This window comes from Siphateles boraxobius, unplaced genomic scaffold (assembly GCF_051911475.1).
Source record: "Siphateles boraxobius isolate OS27281-9 unplaced genomic scaffold, OSU_SipBor_1 22, whole genome shotgun sequence".
Lineage (NCBI taxonomy): Eukaryota > Metazoa > Chordata > Actinopteri > Cypriniformes > Leuciscidae > Siphateles > Siphateles boraxobius.
In genome coordinates this window covers 18,843,217-18,868,726 of record NW_027508833.1, presented here as the reverse complement: position 1 = coordinate 18,868,726, position 25,510 = coordinate 18,843,217, and the positions used below count along the sequence as shown (strand labels likewise).

Genomic DNA, 25,510 nt, shown 5'->3' with positions numbered 1-25,510 from the left:
ATGATCTTCACATAGGCAGGAATGATGAGGAGCATTGGGACAGAAACCTGAATGGAGTAGTAGGACATGAGATTGTAGGTTGCTTCAGTGGTTCTGAACTTCGAGATCACCACCGCTCCACACACATGGATGCCATCCTTCCTGACCGAATAGAAAATGTTAGGATAACTGAAGTAGATGAAGAGGGCAGTGATGGTCCAAAGTAGAAGCGAAACCAGTGCACTGTTCCGAGGGGTGCGGATCATTCGGGACTCCAGAGGGAAGACGATTGCTAGGAAGCGGTCGGTGCTTATGGCGCATATGAACATGGTACTAGACGTCAACCCGACAAAGTATAGGATTTTCACCACAATGCAGAGTGAACGGCCAATTTTCCAGTTGTAGTCAGAGCTAATGTAGACAGCCCAGGGTCCCATAGAGGCCAAATAGGCAAGGTCACACAGAGCTATGTTCAATACACCAATGGAACCAATACTCCAAGGATGGGATGGCCGCAGACAAGCCCGCAGGCTCCAGAGATTTCCAATTGTTCCAAGGATTGAAAGCATGTAAAAGACAAAAGGTATGAAGTTGGTGGCATATCTGCGGTTGGAGGGACAGTCCATGTGTGGAACCAAAGGAAGGACCATATCATTGGAGTTGGTGCAGTTCTCTGTCCAATTGTTTACTGCTGACATTTCTTATGCTTAGTCTAAATTCTGTTAAAAAGAATGAGGCAAAATTAGTTACCTATCCCTTGTAACTTCTTATTCTTAACAGTCCAGCACCATTTTGGTCTGGATGTTGAATTCAAATCAATACTATTTCAGTCTCATCTCTTAAAACATGTTGAGCAAAATGCACATTAAAGAATGGATGGATCTTACCTTGACACAGTTGAAAGTGGTTTGATTACACCTCTTTGTCAACAGCTGTATATCAACCATGATCCCTCCTGGAAATAGATCGGTATTTGCTCTTGGGACTTGCGAGCAAGCGAAAAACCATTAGTAGATAATAACCTACAATTACCTTGATAATTATGTAATTCTCTAAAGTCTGTTTCAAATGTCAAATGAAACACTTCAGAGTCTTCAAGGTATGTTTTTGGACAACAGCCCCAAAAATTTCCCAAAAGCATCATAAGCCGATCAAGTAGATCAAAATGTAGATTAATATTTTGAGTATTAATATATTTGCTGATATATGCCCACACGTATTTTAACTTAACATGTTAATTTACATCTCATTTGTATTAAATATCAAAATTTGGCCAAATGCTAATTGTTAAGACTACAACATTAATAAAAAATGCATGATCTCAGAAAAGCACATTATAGACTAAGCAATAAAAAATAATAATATTCGCATTTCCAGGTTTTTTTAATTAACCACAAATCTCAGTCATTAAATGGGATTATTAAAATGTTCACTTTCACACATTATGAGCACAAATTTATTGACTTAAAAAGACATATCCATCTCTTTTACAAAGAAGTTAAGAGAGCACTGATTTATAGCATATAAAAAAATAAGTATTTTAACAGACAGTTCGCAGACTAACAAAAAGAATAAGTTTTACATATGTACAATAGCCAAGAAATGTTATACAAGCCAATATACAGACTTTAAACTAGCTAACTAATTTACAAAATAAACCAGTGTTACATCAAATATACAAATCTCATTTTATGAAGCCTTGCAGTTCCTATGTAGTTTTTTCCTTTTCCAGTCTTGTCTAAATCTAACGCAAAACAATTGCATAGTGATAACTAAGCTCAAACTGAGGCATCCCTTGAAATTATCCACCTCGCTGGATGTGACAATAGCGTTAAAACCCTTTGAAATGCTTTAGACATTGTTAAATAGTAGGTTTTCATAACTAAAACATTCAAAAGCCATAAACTGACTACTCAAACTTCACAGATTACTTTCAAAACAAACAAAAATACAAAAAAGGAAGAAAGTGGATGCACTATATCCTTAATTTATTCCTAAATTCCTAATGCTATTTATAGGTTGACTATTCCCTAAAACAAGAAACCTTTCTACGTCCCAATATGCATATATTAGAACCTTTTGAAAGGCACTCAACATATGTATATAAGTTTGCTTTTCTGTAACAAGTACATAGACGGTTTGTAGGGAATTTAACATCTATTATTGCTTTAACATGTATTCATGTGATGTGTTTAACAGACAGTGGTTTGTTTCAGTGAGATGCAAAGACAATAACATTTGTGTAACCTCATTAGCAGACACTCACAAATGAAACAGCTTTACTGTTAAAAGTCACTGGGCAAATTCAATTATTCCTAAAAAGGTCACCTGGATAACCACCCTAACCATCCCACAAAATCCCCAGAGCAAACGATTACAATCAGCTTGACCTTCATGGTGCTACGGGAGAAACAATCCTATGTTTAAAGATTAAGTAAACTATTTATTTTTTAATGAACTTCAATTGGAAAGAAAACCAAATGCTCCAATATGGAGGTTAGGATGAGTTAACAGATTCTTTCACATATATTGCCACAAAGAGTGGATACACAATCGCTAGCAAAATCTGAGAATATAGAGAATCTTGCTGGTTAAGTAGGTTGAATATTGAAAAGCAACAAAAAGTCAAATCAACAAAACGTCTTTGGATATACCAGAGGCACAACAGGTGGTACCCATGGCAGCAGGACTTGCACAGGAAACAAGAAATAAATACATTTAAAAAACTATTTTGTACACTAGTTATACGAGAGCAGCAGCAAACCTGATTCATTGACTGGTAGATCACATTTGTGGTCTATTAACATCTTGCTCATTTGAGTCCGGTTTGAGAGCCGAAGAGCCAGTCACCTTATTTACAACATCTTGGGGCTTTAACCCTAGAGGAACCAGTTTAGGCATAGGCCGCCATGCCACATTGGTCCCTTCATTCGCAGATTGACCCGAAGTAACTTCACATGCAGCCTTCATGTGCAACAGAGGTGGTGGAGTAAGTGCATCACCTTTAACATTGCACGTTGGGGCATTCGGACTTTCAACGCTTGTTGATGGTGCAACTCCAGATTCGGATGATACCGAAGGTGAATCTGACCCAAAGATGACTTTGACCAAGTCATCCACTTTGGGTGGGATATCGATTTCATCTTTAGAGTCTGGAGAAATCAAATCTTCATCTAGAGTTAGGAACAAGGGACTGAGAGCACGTTCATCATCCCGGTCTGCATCTGCCTGCTTGTCAGAACATGGCTGTACCTCGTCTGGCACGACAATTCTCTGATCTTCGTCTTCATTACTCAGCTGCTGGCTAAGAAGAACAAGTTCGTCTAGCAAAGACATCAGATTTTCATCCTCAGGGTCGCTTCTGTCATCCTGACCCTTCTTCTCCAGTCTTTCTTGGTTGGATGAAGTACCAGATGCACTGATCTCATCCCCTCCTTCAGGCTGTTTTGGGAAATCCTTAGGTTGAGGCTCATCAACAAGTGCCCTTTCCTCCAAATTAGATATTTTAACATCGGAGATATTCTGCTGATTCTCCACTGGGGCAGGGAGAGATTTTGACTGTGGCTGGGCAACAGATGCATCTTCCACAACTTTCTGTGGTATTACCAGATTCTCCACCGGTGAAACCAGAGAAATAACATTGGTAATGTTTGGAAGGTTGGCAGAATCCACTGAAAATGTATGAATATGAATATCACTGAACAATGTAGGGACATCCGATTCAATTTATATGACAATATCAGCCGAGGAAACTCACCTTGAGTATTAATATTAACAGGACTGTTTGTAATTTTGATTAACTGAGGCTGCAATACTGGAAGAGAATTTCCCCCTCTAAGCGGATGAGATATTGTAGGAACTATGGACACAGATGCTACACCTAGTTAAAAAAAGAATACAAAAACACAGATGTGTGTTATCTAACTTACTTTCTTTGACATTTTGGAACATCATTGACCTGTTTAGAGACAAACCTGGTGTGGATGATTGCTGTGTTCCTACTGAGGTGATGCCAATCGGTTGAAGTGTGTTGTTTATGGTTATGATTTGATTGCATTGAACCATGGTATTCATCAGTGGAAATAATTGAGGTATACACACTGAAAATAAACAACAGACATCAGGAAGTATGAACCTCAAAAAATCAGTTTCAAACCAAGTCAAATCAATATGGCACAAGTACTGTATTGTAAATGTTTTCTTCTTGGACTAACCATTAGTTAAAAGAGGCTCTTTGACTGGAGATCCTTGCATCACCTGGGATGAAGCACGGGAGAGAATGTTTGGCCGCATTCTCTCACGAGGTACTGGGAAATGTTTTACAGGACTTGGGACAGAGACTGGTTTCTTTTGTGGACTGGAGTTAAAAGATGGCTGAGTAGGTTTAGACATGCTGCCTTGCTCTTTATCCTGAGTTTTAATGGTGTTTTTGCTACTATCAAGGTCAGTAGTTTTTGAAGATGGAGTGGATTTCAAAACACTTTTTGTCTCTTCCAGGCTTTTTTGTTTTTTAATACTCAAGTCTATTGGTTTGGAGGGAGAAAAGTTGGGTTTTGGAACATCTTTTACTTTGTTCTGGAGTGCCAAACCTTTCTTTTTACTGTTCTGGAGTGCCAAACCTTTCTGTTTACTATTAAGATCAACTACTTTAGGCTTGGGTTTAGGTTTGGGTTTAGATTTAGACGTTGCCTGGTTAAGCTGGGACTTTATCTCTTTTGGATTAGTTTGGGCCTCCAGGGCTTTTTGTTTAGCTATAATTTCATTAAGCTTCTGGCTGATGGACTCAGTACTCTTGTCTGTAGACAAAAAGAGATACAACTTTTGTTAGCAAACCAGATGTTAACACATTCAAATTATATAATTTTATATCAGAATATATCAATGAAATATCCCCATAACTCCCTGTAAATCCTATAAGCATGTGCCTAGGAATAAATAGAAACAAATAGTCTAACAAAAATAGATGAATCCCACACACTGCAATACCTTGCAAATCATATTTCAAAGCAACGTTTAGGTCATGCGACCATCAGGATGGTAGCATGACCGAAAGGTTGCATTAATATATGATTTGTAAGTGTACAAGATTAATATATTTATACAAAATATGTTGCTGATCTTTAATAACAGCTTGGATATTATAAAAAATTATTCCATAGTCTGAAGGACAGCCTTACCACACAATAGTGAAAGTGTCTGTAGGTAACACTCCCTCTTAATTCGCAGCTTCTCTCTTCTTTTTATTAAGTGGTCCTCCTGCTTAACCAGAGACTCGATCTCTTTACGACCCTTGAAATAAGTAAGAAAACATGTCAAAACAGTAAAACAATATTTTCAGTGAAATTAAAAGCATAAACTGTTGCAAAACCAACAACAAACCTCGGTGAGGATGCTTAACCTGGAAGCTTCACGATTCTTTGAGGGCATTCCTAGTGTTTCATGAAGTTTAAGAAATAACTCTTTGAGTGTGTGGCGCCTTTTTCTCTCCAGCCTCACTCTCTGCACAAAGAGTTAAATAACACAATTTATGAAATATAAAAACTTACACATGCATGTTACAAATTACATAGAAAGGGTTGGGTCAGTCATTTGAAAAATAAATAAAAATGTACATATGGAACGGGGAGGATAGAACCTACCCTGACCTTCACTTCCAAGCTTTCATCATGAATGTGCTTCCGGTTACTGCAAGAGCAAAATGTTTTTAAAAGGCAAGTCATTTTGTAGATTTTTCACAGGAACTGGTTCATTTTCTTTGGCAAGGCATCTTTTTTCAGATGCTTTCATAGTATAGATGCAGATCAGGTCAAATACCAAAACAAAACATCAAAATAATGCAAACTACAGTTCCACATAATCAATCAGGTGTTCGTTACCTATGATGTTGATTCCGTCTAATTGCAGATGCCCTAAATTTTGCGATACTGTTTTCCTCTGTAGACTCAACAGTCTCAATATCAACCACCACCTCTGCAAAATCTTTCATCTCAGAGTCCAAACCATCCGTATCCTCCATCCTCTCCCCTTTATCAGAACCCTGAAAAACAGCAAAAATATCTAGCCTGAACAAGCAATATAACAGTTCGATGAGCTACACAAATTCAGTTATAAAAGGTGAAAATAATCAATTATATGAAGCTCTTACACTAAAACTACATGTATCTTCTCGGTCATCATCACTGTACAGGTCAGAGTCATCAGTTAATTCTGTTACATCTGATTCAATCTCTTCCTCTTCGGGATCTGGTGTTTTGTCAAAATTTGTTTCCTTCATATTGGGATTATCTCTGTTATCAGCTTCAGCCAAACTCAAATGTTTCAGCGCTCCATGCTCATTATGTGTTGGGGCTGAATCATCTCCAGAAAATTGTCTGGATTTTGGATAGGTGGCAGCAGAAGATAAACTATCTGATACATTTCCTGCTATTCGTTTAGAAACATCACAGCTATTTTGTTTAACAGGACACAGCTCAGACTGCTTATGGACCGGACCGATTGGCCCCTCTGTTGAAAGTGAGCTAACAGAAACGGTGGTCTCAGACTTAGTGGAGTCTTTGTTCAGTAGTGTTGAACTTCCATGTTTTAATGTGGAGCCACTCTGTGAGAGGATAGGAGTGGAAGCTGGATTGATAATTCCAGTGTCTTGGACAGGATTTGGTGAGACAATTCTTAATGTGCAAGTGCCAGATTGTCCCAGAAAACCTGGGACAACTTTAAGGGTAGAAGGAAGGCTGCCCAATGAGGCTGACTTGGATGTAGTGAGTGTGACTGTCTTGCTACTCATAGATGAAGATGTAGAGACTGGTACAGTGACCGAAGGCTTTGACTGCATTTGAGTCGTTGGGTTGGAAGATGTGACTATGGTGGCGCTGCCACCCCGAGGCTTATTCAGACTGATTGTAGCCGGTGCGTGCAAACGGATAAAGGTTGCTGTGGGAAAAACAAAGGCATAATTAATGTCTTTTGGGTTAAGCACACATTTGTTTTGACATTTTCCCCAACAAGTTTATCTACTCTTCACCAAACTTGAGTAAAATAATTAATAAGAGTATGCTGCACAAAAATGACCACATTTTAATATTCAACATTGGTTGCCAGCAAAACAGTAGCAAAATGAAACTAGGAATTTAGATGCTTTTTCAAAAACTTTAAAAATTATGTGACCATGCCTTAAGTTTACATTTTTTACTCAATGGCTAAATGTGCTCATATCATATTTTTAATTCAATGGAATTTAATTTCTACCCTTTGTACTAAAAATTATAACAAAGTAATAATGTAGATTACACAAATTTCTCAAAGTCAGTCATAATTCTTGTCTGCGACGCTGCGATTTTTATCCATTGGGGTGCTTATAAAATATAGCTTTAAGCTGTTAAGTGCTTATAGCCTTCTTATTTAATTATACTTATATATATATATATTTATTGTTTTTTTATGAACCATTTAAAATGGTATTTCTGAACCACTTACGTTGGCCTTGAGATAGGAGATTGGGTTTGATGGCTTTAATTTGACTTAGAGGTACCAGCTGCATGAGTTGGCCATTAGGATTACGGTACAATGTGTTTCCATCAGCCGTCTTCACCACCTGAAGCAGCATCTTTTGGCCTGGGGTCTGTGGGGGACGAGTCTGTGTGACAGGCTTTGTAATCCGAGCACCACTATTGGGGAGACCTGTATTACGGGACATAACTGAGATCAAAACAGTCTTTTTCCCAGGAGTGGTCGATCCAGGTAAAGAGACAGTAGTTGATGGCGTTGGACCAGACCCATCTGAAAATACGGAAAAGATTCATTATGGCAACTTAAACATTCAACTTGGTGGCATGGTGAAATAATTAAAGGACAATGTGAAGCATGTAAAAGTCAGAACCAAAGCACCAAACTAGCCCATAATTAAAGGGTTAGTTCACCCAAAAATGAAAATTCTGTCATTAATTACTCACCCTAATGTCGGTCCAAACCCGTAAGACCTTCGTTCATCTTCGGAACAAATATTAAGATATTTTTGATGAAATCCGATGGCTCAGGTGGGGCTCCATTGACGGCTATTTAATTAAGACTTTGAAGGCAAGAAAGACACCCAAAAAGGTAGGAAAGATATCGTTAAAATAGTCCATGTGACTACAGTGGTTCAACTTAATTTTATGAAGCGACGAGAATACTTTGTGCGCTAAAAAAACAAAATATCGACTTTCAGTAATTTCTTTTCTTCTGTATCAGTCTCTGTTCATGAGAGCACCACGATGCATGTTCACATTGGTTTTTTTTGTCACAAAAAGTAATGTGAACATGCGTCATGGTGCTCGCATGAACGAGCGTCGGAGACTGATACAGAAAATAAATGACTGAATAAAGTCAATATATTTTTTTTTTAGCACACAAAAGTATTCTCGTCGCTTCATAAAATTAAGGTTGAATCGCTGTAGTCACATGGACTATTTTAACTATGTCTTTCCTACCTTTTTGGGGCTTCAATGTGTTAATTAAATAAAGGGTCAATGGAGCCCTTCCTGAGCCATCGAATTTCATCAAAAACGTCTTAATTTGAGTCCGAAAATGAACAAAGGTCTTACGAATTTGGAATGACATTAGCGTAATTAATGACAGAATTTTCATTTTTGGGTGAACTAACCCTTTAAGGAGAATAAGGATGGTGACAGATTGTGTTCACAATAGCAAACTGCAATTAAAATTACTATGTAGTATAAGGTGCATTCACACTGACACTGATTAAATGCCTGTATTCCTATTGGCAGTTGGCACATTAGGTCACTGTGCATTTACATCAAGTTGAACAATGCTCACCCTAGTTGCATCACAAATTGTCTCTGATGCTTATACGGCCACATATTGCCTGTTTATTTAAAATGTTTGATATGATCTGATTGCTTTGTTTCAAACAATTTATTCAGGCTGTGTATAACAATTACCATATATTTTACAATGCTGAATCCAGAGAAGCCAAAACATATTCATAATTTTCCTTCACCACTGTAAACACGGTGTCACGCATTTTTACATCTCAGTCTGCAAAAGGACAGATCTAACATTAAGATATACTGCGTAATGTGAAAATCAATGATGGTGAAGCTCGGTGCTGAATTAAGCTCATGGAAGATTATTCAACCTACAATAACAGCCAGGGTCACAAATGATGAAAACAGAAGATAATGGGAAGGGTACACAACACAGGAAGATGAAAGTAACCCAGCATCTTTCTTTGAAGTAACAGCAAGCTTTAAATCACAAGAACAGACCCATATGAAGGCCAAGTATGTTAAATTCTCCCAGTAGATGGATGGCTAAAGGATTTGTTGGAGAGGGAAACACAGACACATAATGGCAAACCAAGGAAGCCAGGCTTACCCAGAGGCAGGCTGGGTGATTTAGGGAGGATGGTGATGGTAGGGGCTTGGACTTTTGATACAGTGGGAAAACTGGTGCTACCTGCAGAGTCTGAAGGCTCAGACACCTGGGTTACCAAGCCTGCTTTAAGAGGAGAAAGAGCCACCCCAGGAGCACCAGCCTCTATGCCAGTCGTCAACATTGAGGAGGGGTTGACAACTTTTAGAGCAGAAGGCTGTAAGTGTGAGGTGCTAGTGTTGTTTTGAGAGTTGATGTGGTTGACCACAAACTGGGTGAAGACCTTTCCCACAGGGGGCTTGGTCACTGTGCAAAAAACAAATTAAGGAGCAGGTTAAGTCTGCCACTTAAGTTATGCACATATTTACATGCAGTACAGCTGCACAAATGTAACAGTGTTACACACTGCTTAATAATATACTGGACGTCCACTATATTGGTCAATACACTTGAGAGGTCTGTAGGTGAACACTGTAAACCTTTACATGACTTACCTACAGATTTGATGATGGGTGTGTTTGTAGAAGTAGACATGCTGGTAACTGTGGTTACTGTGGCAACAGTAGAAACCGGAATGGATGTGATGGAGGCCTTTGAAATGGTTGATGTTGTTGGACATATTCTCCCTGTGATGTAAGCTGCCAGCCTGTTGGCAGGATGCAAAGCTCCCATCTGCCCCAACTCTAATTTGGCTTGTGGGTATGGCTTTCCATTGACCTGCGAAAAAAATTAATCGCAAGTTTTAAATGACTGGTCCTACTCCATTCAAAAATAATCATACCTTAAAATATAAAGAAATGTCTTAGGCAGTACTTTACTACTCTTAAAGTCAACAAAAATGAAGCTGCCAACCCATTTTTGTTCTGTATTGTTTAAGGGAAAAAAATGTAGGATAAGACTTGATTCATTGGGAATTGATTGAATTGTGAAAAGTGAGCATTTCATGCAGCCCAGGTGGTGTGAGATAAAAAGAAAAGTAATTTCAGGAGGTGTAATGTAATAAATTTAGACGAAAACGTTGGAATTACATACACTGATAAATTGTGCACAAGACGACCAGGGACATAACTTAAATACATTTTCATGTTAGTTATATGAGTTTATGATATTTTGTATTCCTAAATACATCTAAATGGTTTTGCCAGGTAATTGCACAATTACCATTATTCGGCCTGGGGCATCGGGTGCTTTTTTCTCAGCCTTGAGCAAGCCTGCAGGGCAACACCTGGAGAGGAAAGGCAGACCCTTCACCTCACTCTTCTCTACATGCTTTTTCAGTTCAGCTTCAGTATGCGTAACCTTCTCATCTTCTGTTTTTTTCTCCACAGGTCGAGAGATGGTGACTTTATATGTTTCAATGGAACCATCCTCGGTCTCTTGTAGAGTCTTGGAAACTGGCTCAATAAAGTACTTGCCAATCCAGAAAGGATGCTTCAAACGATCCTGAGCCATGTGCTCACACACTACGCGCATAATGTAATTTCTGATGTCTGTACTTGTCCAACTGCATTCAGATATGATCTCAAGGCGTTTTGCAGGGCCAGACAAATTAAGAGGTACAAGCTCACCCTCTTCAATATCTGTGAGCAAAAGGGGAAAAAAAGAGGGGTTTCAATTGAAGGACCAGCTTTGTAAAACATTTTAAAGTCCTTTGAACTTGACATTATGTTGTTTGGCAATAAACTATGATTACACCAACTATTAAAGCATTAGTTCACCCATAAACGAAAATTCTGTCATTAAATATTCCATTACTTTTATGATGTCTTTACTACCTTTCTGGGGCTTGAAAGTGGAGGATGCGTGAGCTGTCAATAGAGGGACAGAAAGCTAGATTTCATTAAAAAGATCTTCATTTGTGTACCGAAGATGAAAGAAATGTCTTGCGGGTTTGGAACGACATGAGAGCGAGTAATGACAGAATTTTAATTTTTGTGTGAACTAACCCATAACTACTAATGATCAGTAAACTAACTAATAATCAGTAAAGGAAAACTGACCTTGATTAGAGACCTGTGATATGTGGTGCTGGTCAACCTGCCAAAAGTACAAGAGTGTACAGTGTAAATTCATGTAAATTTGTCTTAACCAAAAAAATATGCCATCCTTCATGTAGGAATCTCACCGTTTTTTGTTTAGCATGACATCTGGAGTCAAACGGTCGCGAACGAGCACATGTCAGTGAGCTCTCCATATTGTCCTTAATCATATTAAATTTTTTCTCTTCCACCTGAATATAGTAAGGAAATATTTAAGATATCAAAGTGTACACAACGATGAAATTATGAAACTACACGACATAGAATGTGACAAGTATTTGATAACGGGAAAAAAATTGCACATGTAATAATAAATCCATTAAAAGCATGTTTAATAAACTGTGATCGGTTATGATTGCAATGTATTCTAAATCTTTGAGTCTCACCGTATTTTGTTTTAAAGGACTGAAAAAGCTTTCCAGGTCATTTTGAAGCTCTCGAGACAAGAGTGCTGGAGATTGAGCACTTGGAGGAGGAGGAGAGAAAAGAACCTCTGAATCAGAAACTTCTCTTTTTCGAACCCATAATGTACTCACACGTTTGGCCGGTTCAGGAGCTGTCTCCGGATCTGTCAGAACTGCAGGAGATGGTCAAGGTAATTCAATTTCATTTGCATAACTTTTCTTAGTACACATTGTTTCAAAGCAGCTTTTCATGCAATACAAGCATATTGGAAAGATACAGGAATATTACGATAAAATAACAAGTGGTCAAATGTTAGTTATAACAATGGAACAGCTATTGCAATACATATCCATTGAATAAACTGACCATAAGTTTTTCTCTTTTTGTTTTTTTTCTTCCATTTAGCCTTGTTCTCCTCTGAAACTCCTTGAGGTTCAGGCTCATCTGCTGTACTTTCTTCCTGTTTGGGGATCTTCAGTGCAACAACTTTGCGTCGCAGGCAGCTACAGCCCAACATGCACTGTGGTTTTCCACAGTGATGATGTCGCCTCAAGTGCACCAGGCTGGCACACACGCAGCCAAGCCTACAGAATACATTGAGGCAGGGTGGTGCACGACGTCTTATAATTCTGATGGCATCAGGGTTTCCTTTTGATACCCCCTTAAAACCGAGAAAAAGAGATAAGAAAGAGCATAAGGTGTCTTGGAGAACATTATCCCATAGCTCAATTCTGTTGTTAATGACAATCACTACAAAACCCAATATCTGTCCTAAGAAACTATACACTAAGATGATCCTCATTTTGACTTATACCTCAGAGGTGACAAGAGTGGCCAGTGCGATGGCTGCCCTTTCTTCTGTAATATAGGTACGATGTCTGCCTTCCCACACTGCTCCATCTTCCACATCCATCAGTTTCACCAGAGTCTTAGGCAAACCTACACTACGTCCACCTGTGCAACTTGATTGTGCGGAGTCAGAAACTTCAACCATAGGACTCTTATTAGAGGCTACAATTGCAGAAGTCTTTTCAGCACTCAAAATAGCAATTGCAACAGGCTTTTCAGGACTCAAACTTTTGGATTCCTTCTTATTTTTAAACGCTTTGCTCTGTTGTGGCTTTTTCAAGCACAACGCAGGTTTGTTCCCACTAAAGACTGTTTTTATTTGCTTTCCTGTACGTGACTTTAAATTTTTTTGGGATTTTATTTTCTCTTTGGACTTGAACGTTGGCTTGACTTTATTGGATGTTGTGGATAAGGAAGCAGGTACTTGTTTCTTAAGTACACTATCCAGGGTACGAACGTAGCTAGTGCTCTTTGTGGGTAGCTGGTAAGCTACAGGCGTAGTATCAGTCTGTGATAAGTTAGCAGCTCGTTCATCGATCAGTTTGCCCTCGCTAGCCAGGTACTCATCCAACATGTCACTACAAAATGCAGAGAGGTTCTTCTGTCCTGCATCTGTGCTTGACATGCCTGCAAATAAAATGTAATGCAAAATCATTCTTTTAGCAGCAGTATCATACCAACATTTCAAATTAGTTAAGATCACAAATAAAATAGTATACCTTCAGTAATAGATCCTGATCCAGCAAACTTATCTCTCCAACCTTTAATTTTAGTGAAGTCAGTGGTTTTTCCTGTCCTTGAAACAAACTGGACTACAAAGGGGAAAAGCATTAATGACAATGAAAATGCCTAAATAATGATTTAGCTCATCTATATGCTTATTGTTTGTTGTTGTTATTATTATTATTAAGATATGTTACCTTGAGATGATGCTGAACATACTTCAGGTGACAGAACAGGAGGGGGAATGGGTAATTGCACACCCAGATATTGCAGGTCAATTTCAAGGTTTAGGTCAAGCAGATTCAACTTTAATCCCACTACAAAGAAAAGCAAAATTAAACATTATTGTAATGTTGTACATTGTAGTGTTATATAATTTAGAGATTCAGAGAATTCCAAAATCTAGAACCTTCTTGCAGCACTGGATGAATGACCTGTCTGTGCTTCATGAATTTCAGATCACATAAAAGGGTTTTCTCTAGCACCACAATCTTTTCCTGCATATTTTCATCACTGCCACCTGTTTAAATAAACAAATAACTAAATAAATAAACTGTAGGTGATTTCAAAGTGGTTCTTTAGCGTCAACCACGGTGAGGTGTTCAATTCTTACCGTCTGGATACACTGTGGTTTTTTGTGCCATCTCCGTTTTGGCATCATCTCCGAGGTGAATCTCAAGAGCTTTCTATTTCAGGATTAAGGTGTTCAGAATGTCACATAGATGTATTGTAGTAAGTATATAGATAGTATTCTGTAGATGTTACATACACCAGGTCAATGAAAAAAAAAGTTTAAAACATTTTAAAGTAGTAAAGCAAAGCAAATACAGATAAAGTAGTCCATTAATTAAAATGAGCTCTAATCCAAATATTCTAAAGCCAATCAAAAATATTTTGCTTATGTAAGAGCAGACACTTTTACAAAAAATAAAATAAATCAGCATATACTGAAGACACATTCACTCAGGTTTGATGTCAAGAACAAACATTTACAAAAAAACAGGAGTAAATTACTTATTTGACATCAAGGTTGGTCATCATATGGATGTTTTAAAATAAGGGCGAGTAAAAACTACATTTTCATTTTTGTGAGGTCATTTCCTTCAAAGTTTCCTTTCTATATTCTAAAGTTACCAGACAAGTTTTTTGTTACCTTTGACATGAAGGAGACAAACAACTGGCCGTCGACATCCTCCAGGCTGGGCTGCATTGGAACAGTTACAGGTTTTTCAAACACCTCATCATCTTCACTGAACTTCAATTTTCCGATTTTTTTCGGTTTTGCCTTTGACTTCTTGAAAGTGCTTCCATGAGAGGATTGTTTAATTGGTTCAGGAACAATGTGATCAGAAACATTGGTCTCATAACTAGCTGACTGCAAGTCATTAAGAGGCCCTGGTCTTTCAGAGCATTGACTTTGAGAGAACAAGTCAATTGTTCCTCTGAGATGTTCTGGCTCATCAGGGACACTTGGTGACAATGATTCTTTAGAAGTTACAATTGCATCCAGTGGTCTTTCTGGAAAAAAATCATAGATCTTTCTGGCAGGCACAGGCTTGTCATTGAATAGACCTAAAGGGAAAAGGTCAGGAGAGGAAAAAGCTGTGCAATTCAATAATCTTTCTGGAAATGAATCAAGGGTCTTTCGAGGAGGTACTGGTCTTTCACAGAATAGACTTGCTGGAAATGGGTCAGGAGAAGAAGGAGCTGGGCTGGGCAAGGAGAAGGCTGGGGAAGATGGGTCATCTAACGGCAAGGAAACGGATTCTTCATGTGTGAACAGAGAGTGTGGAGGGACTTCTTCAGAAAAAAGCTCAGGACAAGAGCCCTTGGAACTGTCTAGAAGACAATCGGAAATAGCTGCACTCTCAGCAACATCAGGCAATGAGGCAAGTTCCTGATAAGGAACAACGTTGTCTGTACAAGATGGCACACCAAAATCTGATGTAGTGACAGAGGGGACAATTGGTGTGACATCAAAGTCATTGTTAACTTCAAGTGTAATAGGTAAACAAATGTCATGAACAGTGTCACATGTAAAGAGAGATGAAATGTCTGACTGAGGCCTGAGTGTGTTGTCAAGATCTGGCATAGAAACAGGATCAGCATTATGGAACACACTAGACATTCTGTCAGATTCAGATTTGGAAGAAGAGGTGGTGTTGGGGGCACGGAATGAATCACTGCCAACTGGGAAATGTGAAAATCCATCAGAAAATTGTATTTCTGTTGGTACGGGGGATGAAGTTGCTGATGAAGATGATAATGCAGTGGACAGAGATGTAATGTTGATTGCATCTATTGTTGATGATGTAACTTTTTGAGATATTGAGGCAAGTACTGGATGTGAATCTAAGATAGTGGTAACACAAGGGATGGAAGGGGTTAAGAAATGTTCACATGACTTTTCAGAGTCTAAGGATGAGCTGGGAGTGTCAGATTTGGGTGTAAAAGGTCTTGTTTTAGACTTTCTCTGTTTAAGGAACTGAGCAAGGAGAGGTAGGGGTACACGTTCTGGCCGCTTATGTGGTAAGGTTTTCTTCGTGTTTGCATTAGACTTGGCCTCAGTGTCCAGAGAAGAAAGGGTCTCCATCCCCTTTTGATTTGTGTAGGGTACATTTTGGTCACTGGATAATAATGTAATCTTGTCAGATTTGTGTTCATATAGTTCTGTTTTAGTCTCATCTGTCTTTAATAACTCTGTTTTTGAGGATGTGTCTGTGCTTTCACATCTGTGAATGTCACCTACCACAGTTTCATCATTACTAACAAGTTGTAAAATATTTTCTTTTTTGGATATGTCCATCACCTCCTTTTGATCACTTGTGCAAGTTGTTTGCAAGGCCACACCATTTTTCTTGATATTCTCAAGTGATAACCTTTTGACTTTCACGTGAGCACCTTTAATGAAGTCTGAAAATGCTGATGACGATGGGCGCTTCTTACTACTGTCAGAGAAAGGATAAGAAAATAAGATAGAAAAAAAGTTTACATTTGTCAAAATTGGCAAATATGTTCCATATCTGAAAATAGTTTTATATGTTGCCTAGGGCCTTAAACAAACTATAAAATGATGTGAAAGCAAACACTTCGAGCTACAGCACATAACAGGAAAATACGTTGGTCAGCGTTCGCACATTGCATATAGTATGTTGCATTGAGTTTGTAAGTCTAATTCAAACTAAAGTAAAATTTTGCTTCCGTTTGACAAATTTATGTTGATTAACTACTTACCAGAAACCTTGAACATTTGTTTCTACTTTAGGAGCATCCCCATTAACAACTTTCTTTTCTCCATTTGTATGGCTGGGGTCATCCTGGTCCTTATTGACCTTTACAGCAGCATTTCTCTTCATAAACAAGGTTTTCAAATTGTTCAAGGTTGTCATCTCCCTGCTTAGCTTGAGTTCACTCCCAGTTTCCTCAGTGGACATACCATTCTTTACCTTGGATGAACGGGCATTGACTGCATCCTCCCTGAAACCTTTGGCAAATGGGTTGTAGTCAATTTTGAGCTGGGTAATGCGAAGGTTTTGATAGGCTGTGACTGCAAAGAACTCAGTCTGAGAAAAGCTTAGAGTTATAACGTTGGGATTGTCAACTTGAATGTCTTCAGTGGCTTTGTCTGCAGGTATGACATGAAGTCGAGGAAGGTATCGGTGCATTGAGTGCAAAATAATATGGTCCTCTTGGTCCAAATTGTTGCAAAGTTTCAGTCTGTAAAATGAAACAGGGTACTGCATCCAGTGTAGGCCAGTAGCAGGGGATTCTGGGTGTACAAACAAACGTGAAACATGAGGCTCAGCCTTCCCATTGGTTTCCCATCCTTTCCCACTCCATTTGTACCTGTGGCTATCAACTGGAACAATATCCATTGCCAGCACGTAACTCTGGAAAGGTTCCATTCCAGAGAGACGAAATCGGCAATAGGGGAACATTCTACGACCTTGTTTGGTCAGAATCATCTCAGTCTGACACCTATAGAACTCATTCCACATACTGTTGTTGTCCAGTGTAACTGTGATGCCCTTACATCTAGCATCTGCTGGTAAGTGTTCTGACTGTGAGCTGTTGTTGGTGTCTGCAAATGTAGATGATGATGGATGAATGCCTGTTACAGCAGAGCCGATTGAAGAATTCACCATTTTATTTGCCTCACTAATAGCCATCAGACTGCTCTTGTCTTTTCCAGTATCACCAGACTGCAACTGTTTGAGGACAACAAAGATGGAAGGGGGAGTGGTTGTGGGAGGAGCCAGTGTTGGGGCAGTCATGCCCTCTTCATGAAGCACCATTGCACCTTGCTGCTTTGTATCTTCCATGGGAGTTAAGAAGTCATCTGGATAGCTTCTGACCCTCTCATCTCAGGGCATTTCATGTCTACATCCTTTAAAAAAACAAGACATACGCGACATGGCATGGTCAAAGCATGTTTCACAACTAGCAACTGTAAAGATTAACATTCAAGTATATTATAAACAGTTTTTATTTGTATTACTCACTAGATTATTCAACTACTAGTAAGTTGCATCCCTGCCTGGCCTGTATGCATAAGACAACAATTTAATTCCAAAAATGCATTACCTTGTCTGTTTTCAAAAGGTTTACACCTTGCTAGAGAAATGTCTGAACAAGAATACTGGTGTGTAGTGTATGGTGCTTTATGGACTACATCAGTGTTGTGGTTATCCATCACAGGCCTCTAAACATTGGATTAGCCTAGGTAATACTTGTGAGGACATCTAGGCAAGTCATCTAGGCAAGACAAAGTATATCCTAGCAATACTGGATAAGAGGTATTCAACTCTGCTCATGTAAGGCCACCTAGCTACACAGTTTAGTCCTAACAAACACTTCAAAGGCTTCATGACACTTGGAAATTATAGGCAGGTTAAGGACTGGAACTTTGCATGAAGATGGCCATTCATGAACAGTGTTGAGTACCTGTCCTAAACAGTCTACCTCCATCTCTGGGTCTGTAAAGGACAAACGGTAAATGAAAAGCCTTGGTGTTTAGTTACATTGAAGTAAAAATGAACTGTAAACATATGGAGGTACATGCAGCATTGACTGAGGATCTGTTGCCTAAATAAGGGGAATTGATACAAGAAAATGTCATGGTACCTTGAACTTGTTACACGTGTCCATGGCAAAAAGAGAGCGAGTTGTTTCTAAAACATCTACAAAACATCTACAAAACGCAAGTGACCACCACATTGGATTTGTAGCAGGAACGCTATCCGTCTAGATCACCTTACATGATATTTCTAGGATGTGTGGTGACAAAAAAAAAAAAAACCAGCTGCCCTCCTTATATTTTCGTATTTCATAGTTGCTTCCTTTCCCTCTCACTCATAAGCTTAGTAGTATTCACGCACTGCCTTTGACGCTCCCGCAAAACTGATAAAGAGCTCTGTGGGGTGTCTTGACAAATCTGAACACAAATGGTTACAGGAGATGTATGTTATGATCAAGTGGAAACGGTAATGCATCTCAACCGACCACTTGGATCACCGAAAACACATTAATACCAGGTAAAAACAGGGCCTTTGTGTAACTATTTTCGAACAGCATCTCATCTCAAGGGGCTCCGACTTAACCAATGTCGTGACTACTCACCCCAAAATTGACTAGTTAATCCAACAATGGTAGACACCGTTTAGAAAAAAATAAATTCCACTGTCATCAAATGCTAGAGCTTAAGGGTTAGGGTCCGCAAAAACAACAAAAAATGTTGGTGATGTCACTTCGTAAAGAAAGACTGCAAACATACGCATTCTAGCACCCGAACACGCATGCCTATAGAATAAACATGTAATACACATGTTCGTAAAGTCACTGTTTTCACAGATTTGCGTTTTTGTAGTTTACACGGAGACAATAACGGTATTCATTTTCAAACACGTGCACTTTGAAACCCGTTTTCAAAAGTTTGCTTTTTTTGGCCCCCAAAACACTGTTGTTGTGTTAATTAATGACCAAAACGCATAAAGTTTTCAGTTAAAAAACAAAACTGTTGTGTAAACTGCCCCGAAGTTCTGTGGTCTCTGTTCATTAATGTACACTGAATAGAAGAGTGGGGGTAAAATGATGTATGCATATAAACAGGGAAACCTCTTTGGAAACAATCATTATTCTTGCAATTCCATTGGGGCCACTAGATGGCGCTGGATTAAGAATAAAAAAGGATCTACTTTAGTGAAGAGAAATTTAAAAACATTTTCATGTAAACAATACTTAGTGTGACTGAGTTTCCAGACAAAACATTCTTGAAAAGCAATTTGATACTAAAGTAGGTGCACACCACACTGAGCATGCAGATAATATACTGATATTTTGTATTAAATTTGCCACGAAACAAAACCTTCAAGGACATGCATAACAGGCTAAATTATCTATAAGCATTTACAGAAACCACATAATTGCCCTTTCTAATTTCAGGTTGCACAGTTGGACCAGGTTTTTCATAAACAACCAGCAAACTCATTGATACCACATTGTTCATTCTTGAAGAGCATAAACCTTCATGTAACTTGTGATTAAACTCACCGTTTATGAATGTTACCTCAACTGAGCATTCTATCTGCAACACCGGTTAATCTTTTGTCCTACCTGTGACATGACACGACCTGGCTCTTCTGATACAGAATATTTTAATCAAGAAATTGAAGTACTAAAACAGGAGGACATTGATCATATGATACCCTAAATGACAGTTAATTACCTAACAAACAATTGAAAACATAGTGATAAACAGAATTATTTTTACACAAAAAAATTTTGATGGAGGGCTTCTGGGAAAATTCTGACAGAATTGCTAAATAGCTTTCCAAAAGAATTAAAATTCCAAACACTATCTCAAAAAACGCATGATGCAGTACTCACTAAATGAATTCCCTGCGGATAGAGACTAAGCAAATTCATATAATTTATTCAATGTTCAGACCTATAATATATAGTGCAAGCATGTCAAGCAATTAATTTGCTTAAAATGACGTTTCAATAAAATTATTAGGCAATTAATAATAAAAATATAACCACTAGCTTAGTAAGTTTTATAAAATCAATAAGGCCTTGAGGCTGTGCTGTATTGTGGATATAGGCTAGTCATTCTGCTGTATGCCCTTTAGCTGGCTGTGACTATAGTAACAATTTAGCCCAAACTCTCATATTTTATTGTTAAAATATGTCCATGTTACAACCCATTGTCTTTGTGCTGTGTAATGACACTCACTACCCTTTTAGAATAAGCTTGCCAAATTGTGGGTAATGCTACTTTACCTCAAAAATGTCAAAGATGTGCTAGAAATTGATTTGTTTAACCCAAAGCTGGCACACAGAAATCATTTAATGAACATGATTTCTTCTTTCTAATCATCAGGGGCAACTCACAGTCTACTCAGTATTACATAGTACCAAATAGAAAGTGTTAAAATGTGCGTTCACGCAATGTTGTAATTGCCGCAATTAAGAAATTTCAACTTATAAAAAGTGTTCAAATGATTGTAGAGCTCATAATTTCAATCTGTAAAATGGGAATTTTCTGAGTGCTCCTACCTGTACCACGTGACAGCTTTACCACCTGACGGCATCAGATTAATTTAGCCGTTGATAGTGTTGCCAAAGAAATGCATAATTCCCAGGCTGAGTTTAACTCCACTTTTTTACATACACTTCTCCAAGCACTTCCCCTTGAGGGAATCCCCACCACCATTTTAAAGTGCGTGGGCGAGGGACAGACCCTCGACCCATCGATTTTGACAGAGGGAGTGAGCCAACTCAATACACTTCAGGCGGATTCAAAAACCAAAAAGAACCGTCAATGTGACTTCACAGCAGATTGCGCTTAATTTATTTTGACATTTAACCTAGGCTTGCTACGGTAGTCGGTGTTACCGGTGTTACACGGTGTTCAGTCGCAACACCGGTTTCACCACTTGCCCACCGCAACACTGTAAAAAAAAAAAAAAGTTTAAAGCGTTAAAAATATTTTACGCAATTACACAGTATCCGTTAAGTCCTGCCTATTACACACACACACGCGCACACACACACACACACACACACACACACACACACACACACACACACACACACACACACACACACACGACCCACAGAAAAGACGAGCGTCAGTATCGAGTTCTCTTTCGGGTTTTTCATTAAGAATAATAACGAACCCACCATTCAAGTCATTCGCAAAGACCCTTTAGTTACTGTTGCAAGACAAGCCATGCCACTCTCACGCCACACACTGTCGCTGAATCCCGAAATCGCCCCCTATACCCTCAAATAGGGCGTTATTTGAGGAGATAGACATTTTTAGTGGTGTCCGAAACCATAGTGGACATTACTGAGTGCACTTATTCATTCGCACATTGCACTGCACTAACGAGTGTACAGCTTATGTACGCTCAACGGCTGTCCGAAATCGCTCGCTCGTTTTCATTCACTCCTTGAACTGAACAGTAGGCTATTAGTGGACTAACGTAGGGAATAGGCCTAACTTGGTGAATGAGGGTTTAGGGGGCGATATCGGATTCAACCCATGTTCTCAAGCAGTGAACAATAGAGGCCACTGACAACACGCTGACAGACAGGACCGAGCAGGTAGGCCTAATATTTAATATGAATCAAAGTCTGAACTTTCAAATTTGGTCAGTCAAAGACAATTACACAATAAATAGGCCTACCGTTTTGTGGCTCTTTAATGTGTCGTGTCAGATTGCCTCAGTTAAAGGTACAATATGCAGGATTTTTCGCCACCAGGGGTCGCTAACAATAACAAAGGCGTATATTGATGACGTATATTCCACATTAAGCTGAATTATGGATCTTGTCGTCAAGCTGATGGATCTTTTATAGATGAGTGAATACATTGATGTTTTTAACATGACTGTGGTGTGAAGCAGGGCGCGATTGCTAGAAGTATACAAGCGCCAAACACAACGCGAGTCCCGCGGATATAAAGGAATAAGGACATTTCATTCTACCGAACTACACGCAAGTGCTGAATTAATACTCACACAGGTCAGTTTATTAGACGAATTAAACTTGAGGTAAGGCAGCGCTGTTTCACTTGCTCTAACAGTTACACTATCACACTAAACTGCATTTGAGTGTGTTGAATGTTGCTAGTTAGGTTGTTTGTTGGCTGTATGAGACTAACTAAGCTAGATCAACATTAGAATAACATACAGATCATATTCTAACATTTCATCATGTTGAACTAAATAACATTGATTAGTTTTATGTACATTTGCTCACCTGTCTAATAAAGTACATGCAACACTCGCGTCTCTGTCAAGTTGAAGTTAGTCGCGGACGTGGAGCCCGAAAGATGATGAGCTTCTTTTTAGTCCTTTTTTTGTCTCAAAGTCTGCTTGCCATGGTCCATAATGTTTGAAAAAAAAAAAACAGCGTGAGCGTACTGCTAGGCATAACGGGCATAACCCAGTTGTCCAAGTCTCTCGCCATGGTTACTATGGCAGTGCGAGGTCAAACCTGGCGGAAACCGAGGGTAACGCGGATATGACGTCATTGACTGGCGACTCCTCACCCCTCCTCACACCTCCCGTTTCCTTGGTTAAAATCGCAATTTTCTCACGATTTACAAATAGTTGGAAATATTTGGGATATTGTAAGTAATCAACTAAACAAAATATATAACATTGACCTAGTGGTTTTTAGATATTTTACTGCAAAATTCTTACATATTGTACCTTTAAAGCCAAATTCAAATCCACCGATGTTAATCTACTTCTGACTGCTTTGTCGGACAAAAATGGTGGGTTTTGATTGGTCAGATCGCATGTCAATCAAACTCCCTGCGAAGGATGAATTGACGCTAAAGTGAAAGTGAAGTGCTGCCGCATGTAAAAAAATTAAATAATTAGTTTCGTTTTAAAATTAGCGCCAATTCAGAGCACAATAATAAAACAGTGCTACTCCGCACGACCACACCATGTATGCATGCCCTTGCAAACGCGCGCATTTTACGTTTGCCTTTAAATTAGTGATTTAAAAGCCCCCGCCGGTGATACCGGTATTGTCACACGTCGATTAACCGGTGGGAAAATATCCTCACCGTCACATCCCTAATTTATCCGTATAATACATGTAGCTACCTTAAGCTGACTACTATAGTTTGTTGTATTGTTATTGTAATGTGTAAATTTGCATATTTTCTCCAACAGCCCAAGCATACATGCCTAGAGAATGGTGCATAAATCAAATTCATAAGGAAAAAAGTGTAAATAATAAATCAGCTCCACTGCGGATTCCAAACGATCAAGGGCTTATGGTGTTTCATTTAAACACACTGCAAGGGTTCTGCCAGTAGTGGGCACTCATGGACTGTGCAATGCCATACATTTGAGTGAACAAGATGGAGGGTAGTTAGCGAGGGAAGGGCATAGAAAATTGGACTTAAACACCACCCCAGTGAATAGAACACCTGTTGTCATCTCAAGACTATGGTATTTACGATATGGCGTGACCATAGCAAAAAACTTTCCTTGTCATGTGATCTCAACTCGTGAGGCGATAGAATCTATGCAACTTAAATAACTTTCATTAGGCTACTTATAACTCAAATATTCATTCCGTGTAAGCATTATTTAAGCATTTTCTATAGAACTCTATTGTGCACCTTCCAAGGTGGGTGTGTCACTACACATTCCATATGCATACACGAAAAAGCAGAAATGCAAGCAAACACACAGTTTCGTCTTTCGAGTAGACAGTATATTTTAAGATTTGCTGCATTATTAGTAAAATATGGGTACCTTTTTATATAAATATTATTAAAATAATATTTTAAAGTTATAATATATGGAAGCACTAGAATGATATGGTTTCGAAATAATAGGCTACCTCATGCTTAAAGACTAGTGTGACTGCTGCATAACCTTCTAAAACGTATTAAAATAACTCAATTTATGTCAACAAAGACGCAATTAAGACACCAAAAAAGTATTATTTATAATTTAGTTATTTATGCAACGTCACAAACGTATTGTTATGCATAAAATCAAATATAATAAAAAATATGCATGTCAACGCCATGACATCACTTTAGCCACATGCTTTTGAAAAAAATATGTCTCATTTTTAATACACATCTATGATAATCAAAACTTGAAGAATAGCGTCAAACGCATTTATTACGCAACGTGCGCATGATTACCGAAAAGGCGCACGTTACTATAACAACATTACTAGACTGCTTATTTTACCTAATTCACATGTGAGTACACGTGGCAACCACCGGCGTGCATAAATGTTATTTGTCCATTCAAAGTCAAGAAATTGAGTTTCAGTCACCTTTTGTGAAACAGGCGTCGAGAAATATTCGTCGATGGCGCATGTCTCTAATAGGCCCGAGATCTAAAAGTTGGCGCGGATAGCGCGTGCACGTCGAAACATCTCGAATGGCGGGCGAAGCGCGCTGAGAGATGGTCTGCTCTGGCCACGAAGTAACAACGAAAAACACCCTTGTTCAGCGAACTTTTGCAATTACTGTTACATACAAAGCTGCATCCGGATTAGACTGTTACCTTTTGTCAATATGTAATGCATATTGTGCATACTCTCTCTCCTGTCTTCGTTAATGTTGTTTTTTTTCCTCTCTCCCTTCTCACATTATTACACCGTGCGTCTCACCCTCCGAGGTTTACGTGCGTGGGGTGACGTCAGCACGTCGCCGTTCAAAACATTGCACGCGCTCGTGTGACTACTGTGCGCAGGCGCTGCTCTGACTGATGAGAATCGTTGGTTGTATCGCGCATGCGTTTACTTAACGCCTTTGTTTACGTCATGGCTGCCTCGACTCGCACTGCGTCGGTTTTTATTCGAATGACGAAAATCGTAGATAAAAAAAGAGTCGTTGCGTAAAATGTTTTATTTTACGTCTGATTTGGAACAGCGAGGCAAAGATGCATCATATATTAATCTTAAGAATCCTACAACTGGATTTTTGAGACAAAGGAAGTTTTGTTCATGGTGATGCCAAACCCTCTCTTTCAGTGCTCTGCCGTCAAAAGCTTTATTTATTACAATGCTCCATTGAACATGCTCTCCACTCGTTTGTCTGACGTTACTTGTTTTCATTCTCAGAGGACAGTCAATTGTATAATGGTTGAAGG

At 38.8% G+C, this 25,510-nt stretch overlaps 1 protein-coding gene across 8 annotated transcripts; it reads right to left on the bottom strand.

Moving 5' to 3' along the window:
• Window positions 1-1,417: 1,417 nt before the first annotated feature.
• Window positions 1,418-25,070, bottom strand: mgaa (MAX dimerization protein MGA a). 8 transcript variants are annotated; one of them, XM_077238942.1, is made up of 26 exons: window positions 24,923-25,046; window positions 24,690-24,830; window positions 16,599-17,751; window positions 14,518-16,312; window positions 13,978-14,050; window positions 13,774-13,884; window positions 13,562-13,681; window positions 13,361-13,453; window positions 12,607-13,268; window positions 12,159-12,453; window positions 11,774-11,964; window positions 11,474-11,578; window positions 11,349-11,385; window positions 10,510-10,928; window positions 9,843-10,065; window positions 9,352-9,654; window positions 7,453-7,755; window positions 6,125-6,909; window positions 5,856-6,016; window positions 5,619-5,664; window positions 5,359-5,478; window positions 5,157-5,268; window positions 4,194-4,775; window positions 3,954-4,079; window positions 3,737-3,859; window positions 1,418-3,650 (listed from the first exon to the last, which is right to left on the bottom strand). In XM_077238942.1, the coding sequence occupies exons 3-26, from the start codon at window positions 17,684-17,686 to the stop codon at window positions 2,764-2,766; spliced, it is 8,760 nt and encodes a 2,919-aa protein (XP_077095057.1). In that variant the 5' UTR covers window positions 17,687-17,751; window positions 24,690-24,830; window positions 24,923-25,046; the 3' UTR covers window positions 1,418-2,763. The 8 variants fall into 8 exon arrangements, with proteins under 8 accessions (XP_077095057.1, XP_077095056.1, XP_077095060.1 ...); XM_077238941.1 differs by lacking the exon at window positions 24,690-24,830 and having other exon boundaries at window positions 24,923-25,070; XM_077238945.1 differs by lacking the exon at window positions 24,690-24,830 and having other exon boundaries at window positions 5,625-5,664; window positions 24,923-25,070.
• Window positions 25,071-25,510: the final 440 nt, after the last annotated feature.

Excerpts from the sequence above, each read along its gene's own strand:
- mgaa (XM_077238941.1), bottom strand. The coding sequence starts at position 17,686 with ATGGAAGATACAAAGCAGCAAGGTGCAATGGTGCTTCATGAAGAGGGC. Across the intron at positions 12,454-12,606 it reads CCACTCTTGTCACCTCTGAG|GGGGTATCAAAAGGAAACCC; the intron begins GTATAAGTCAAA and ends CTCGGTTTTAAG. Across the intron at positions 7,756-9,351 it reads ATCACCCAGCCTGCCTCTGG|ATGGGTCTGGTCCAACGCCA; the intron begins GTAAGCCTGGCT and ends CCGTATTTTCAG.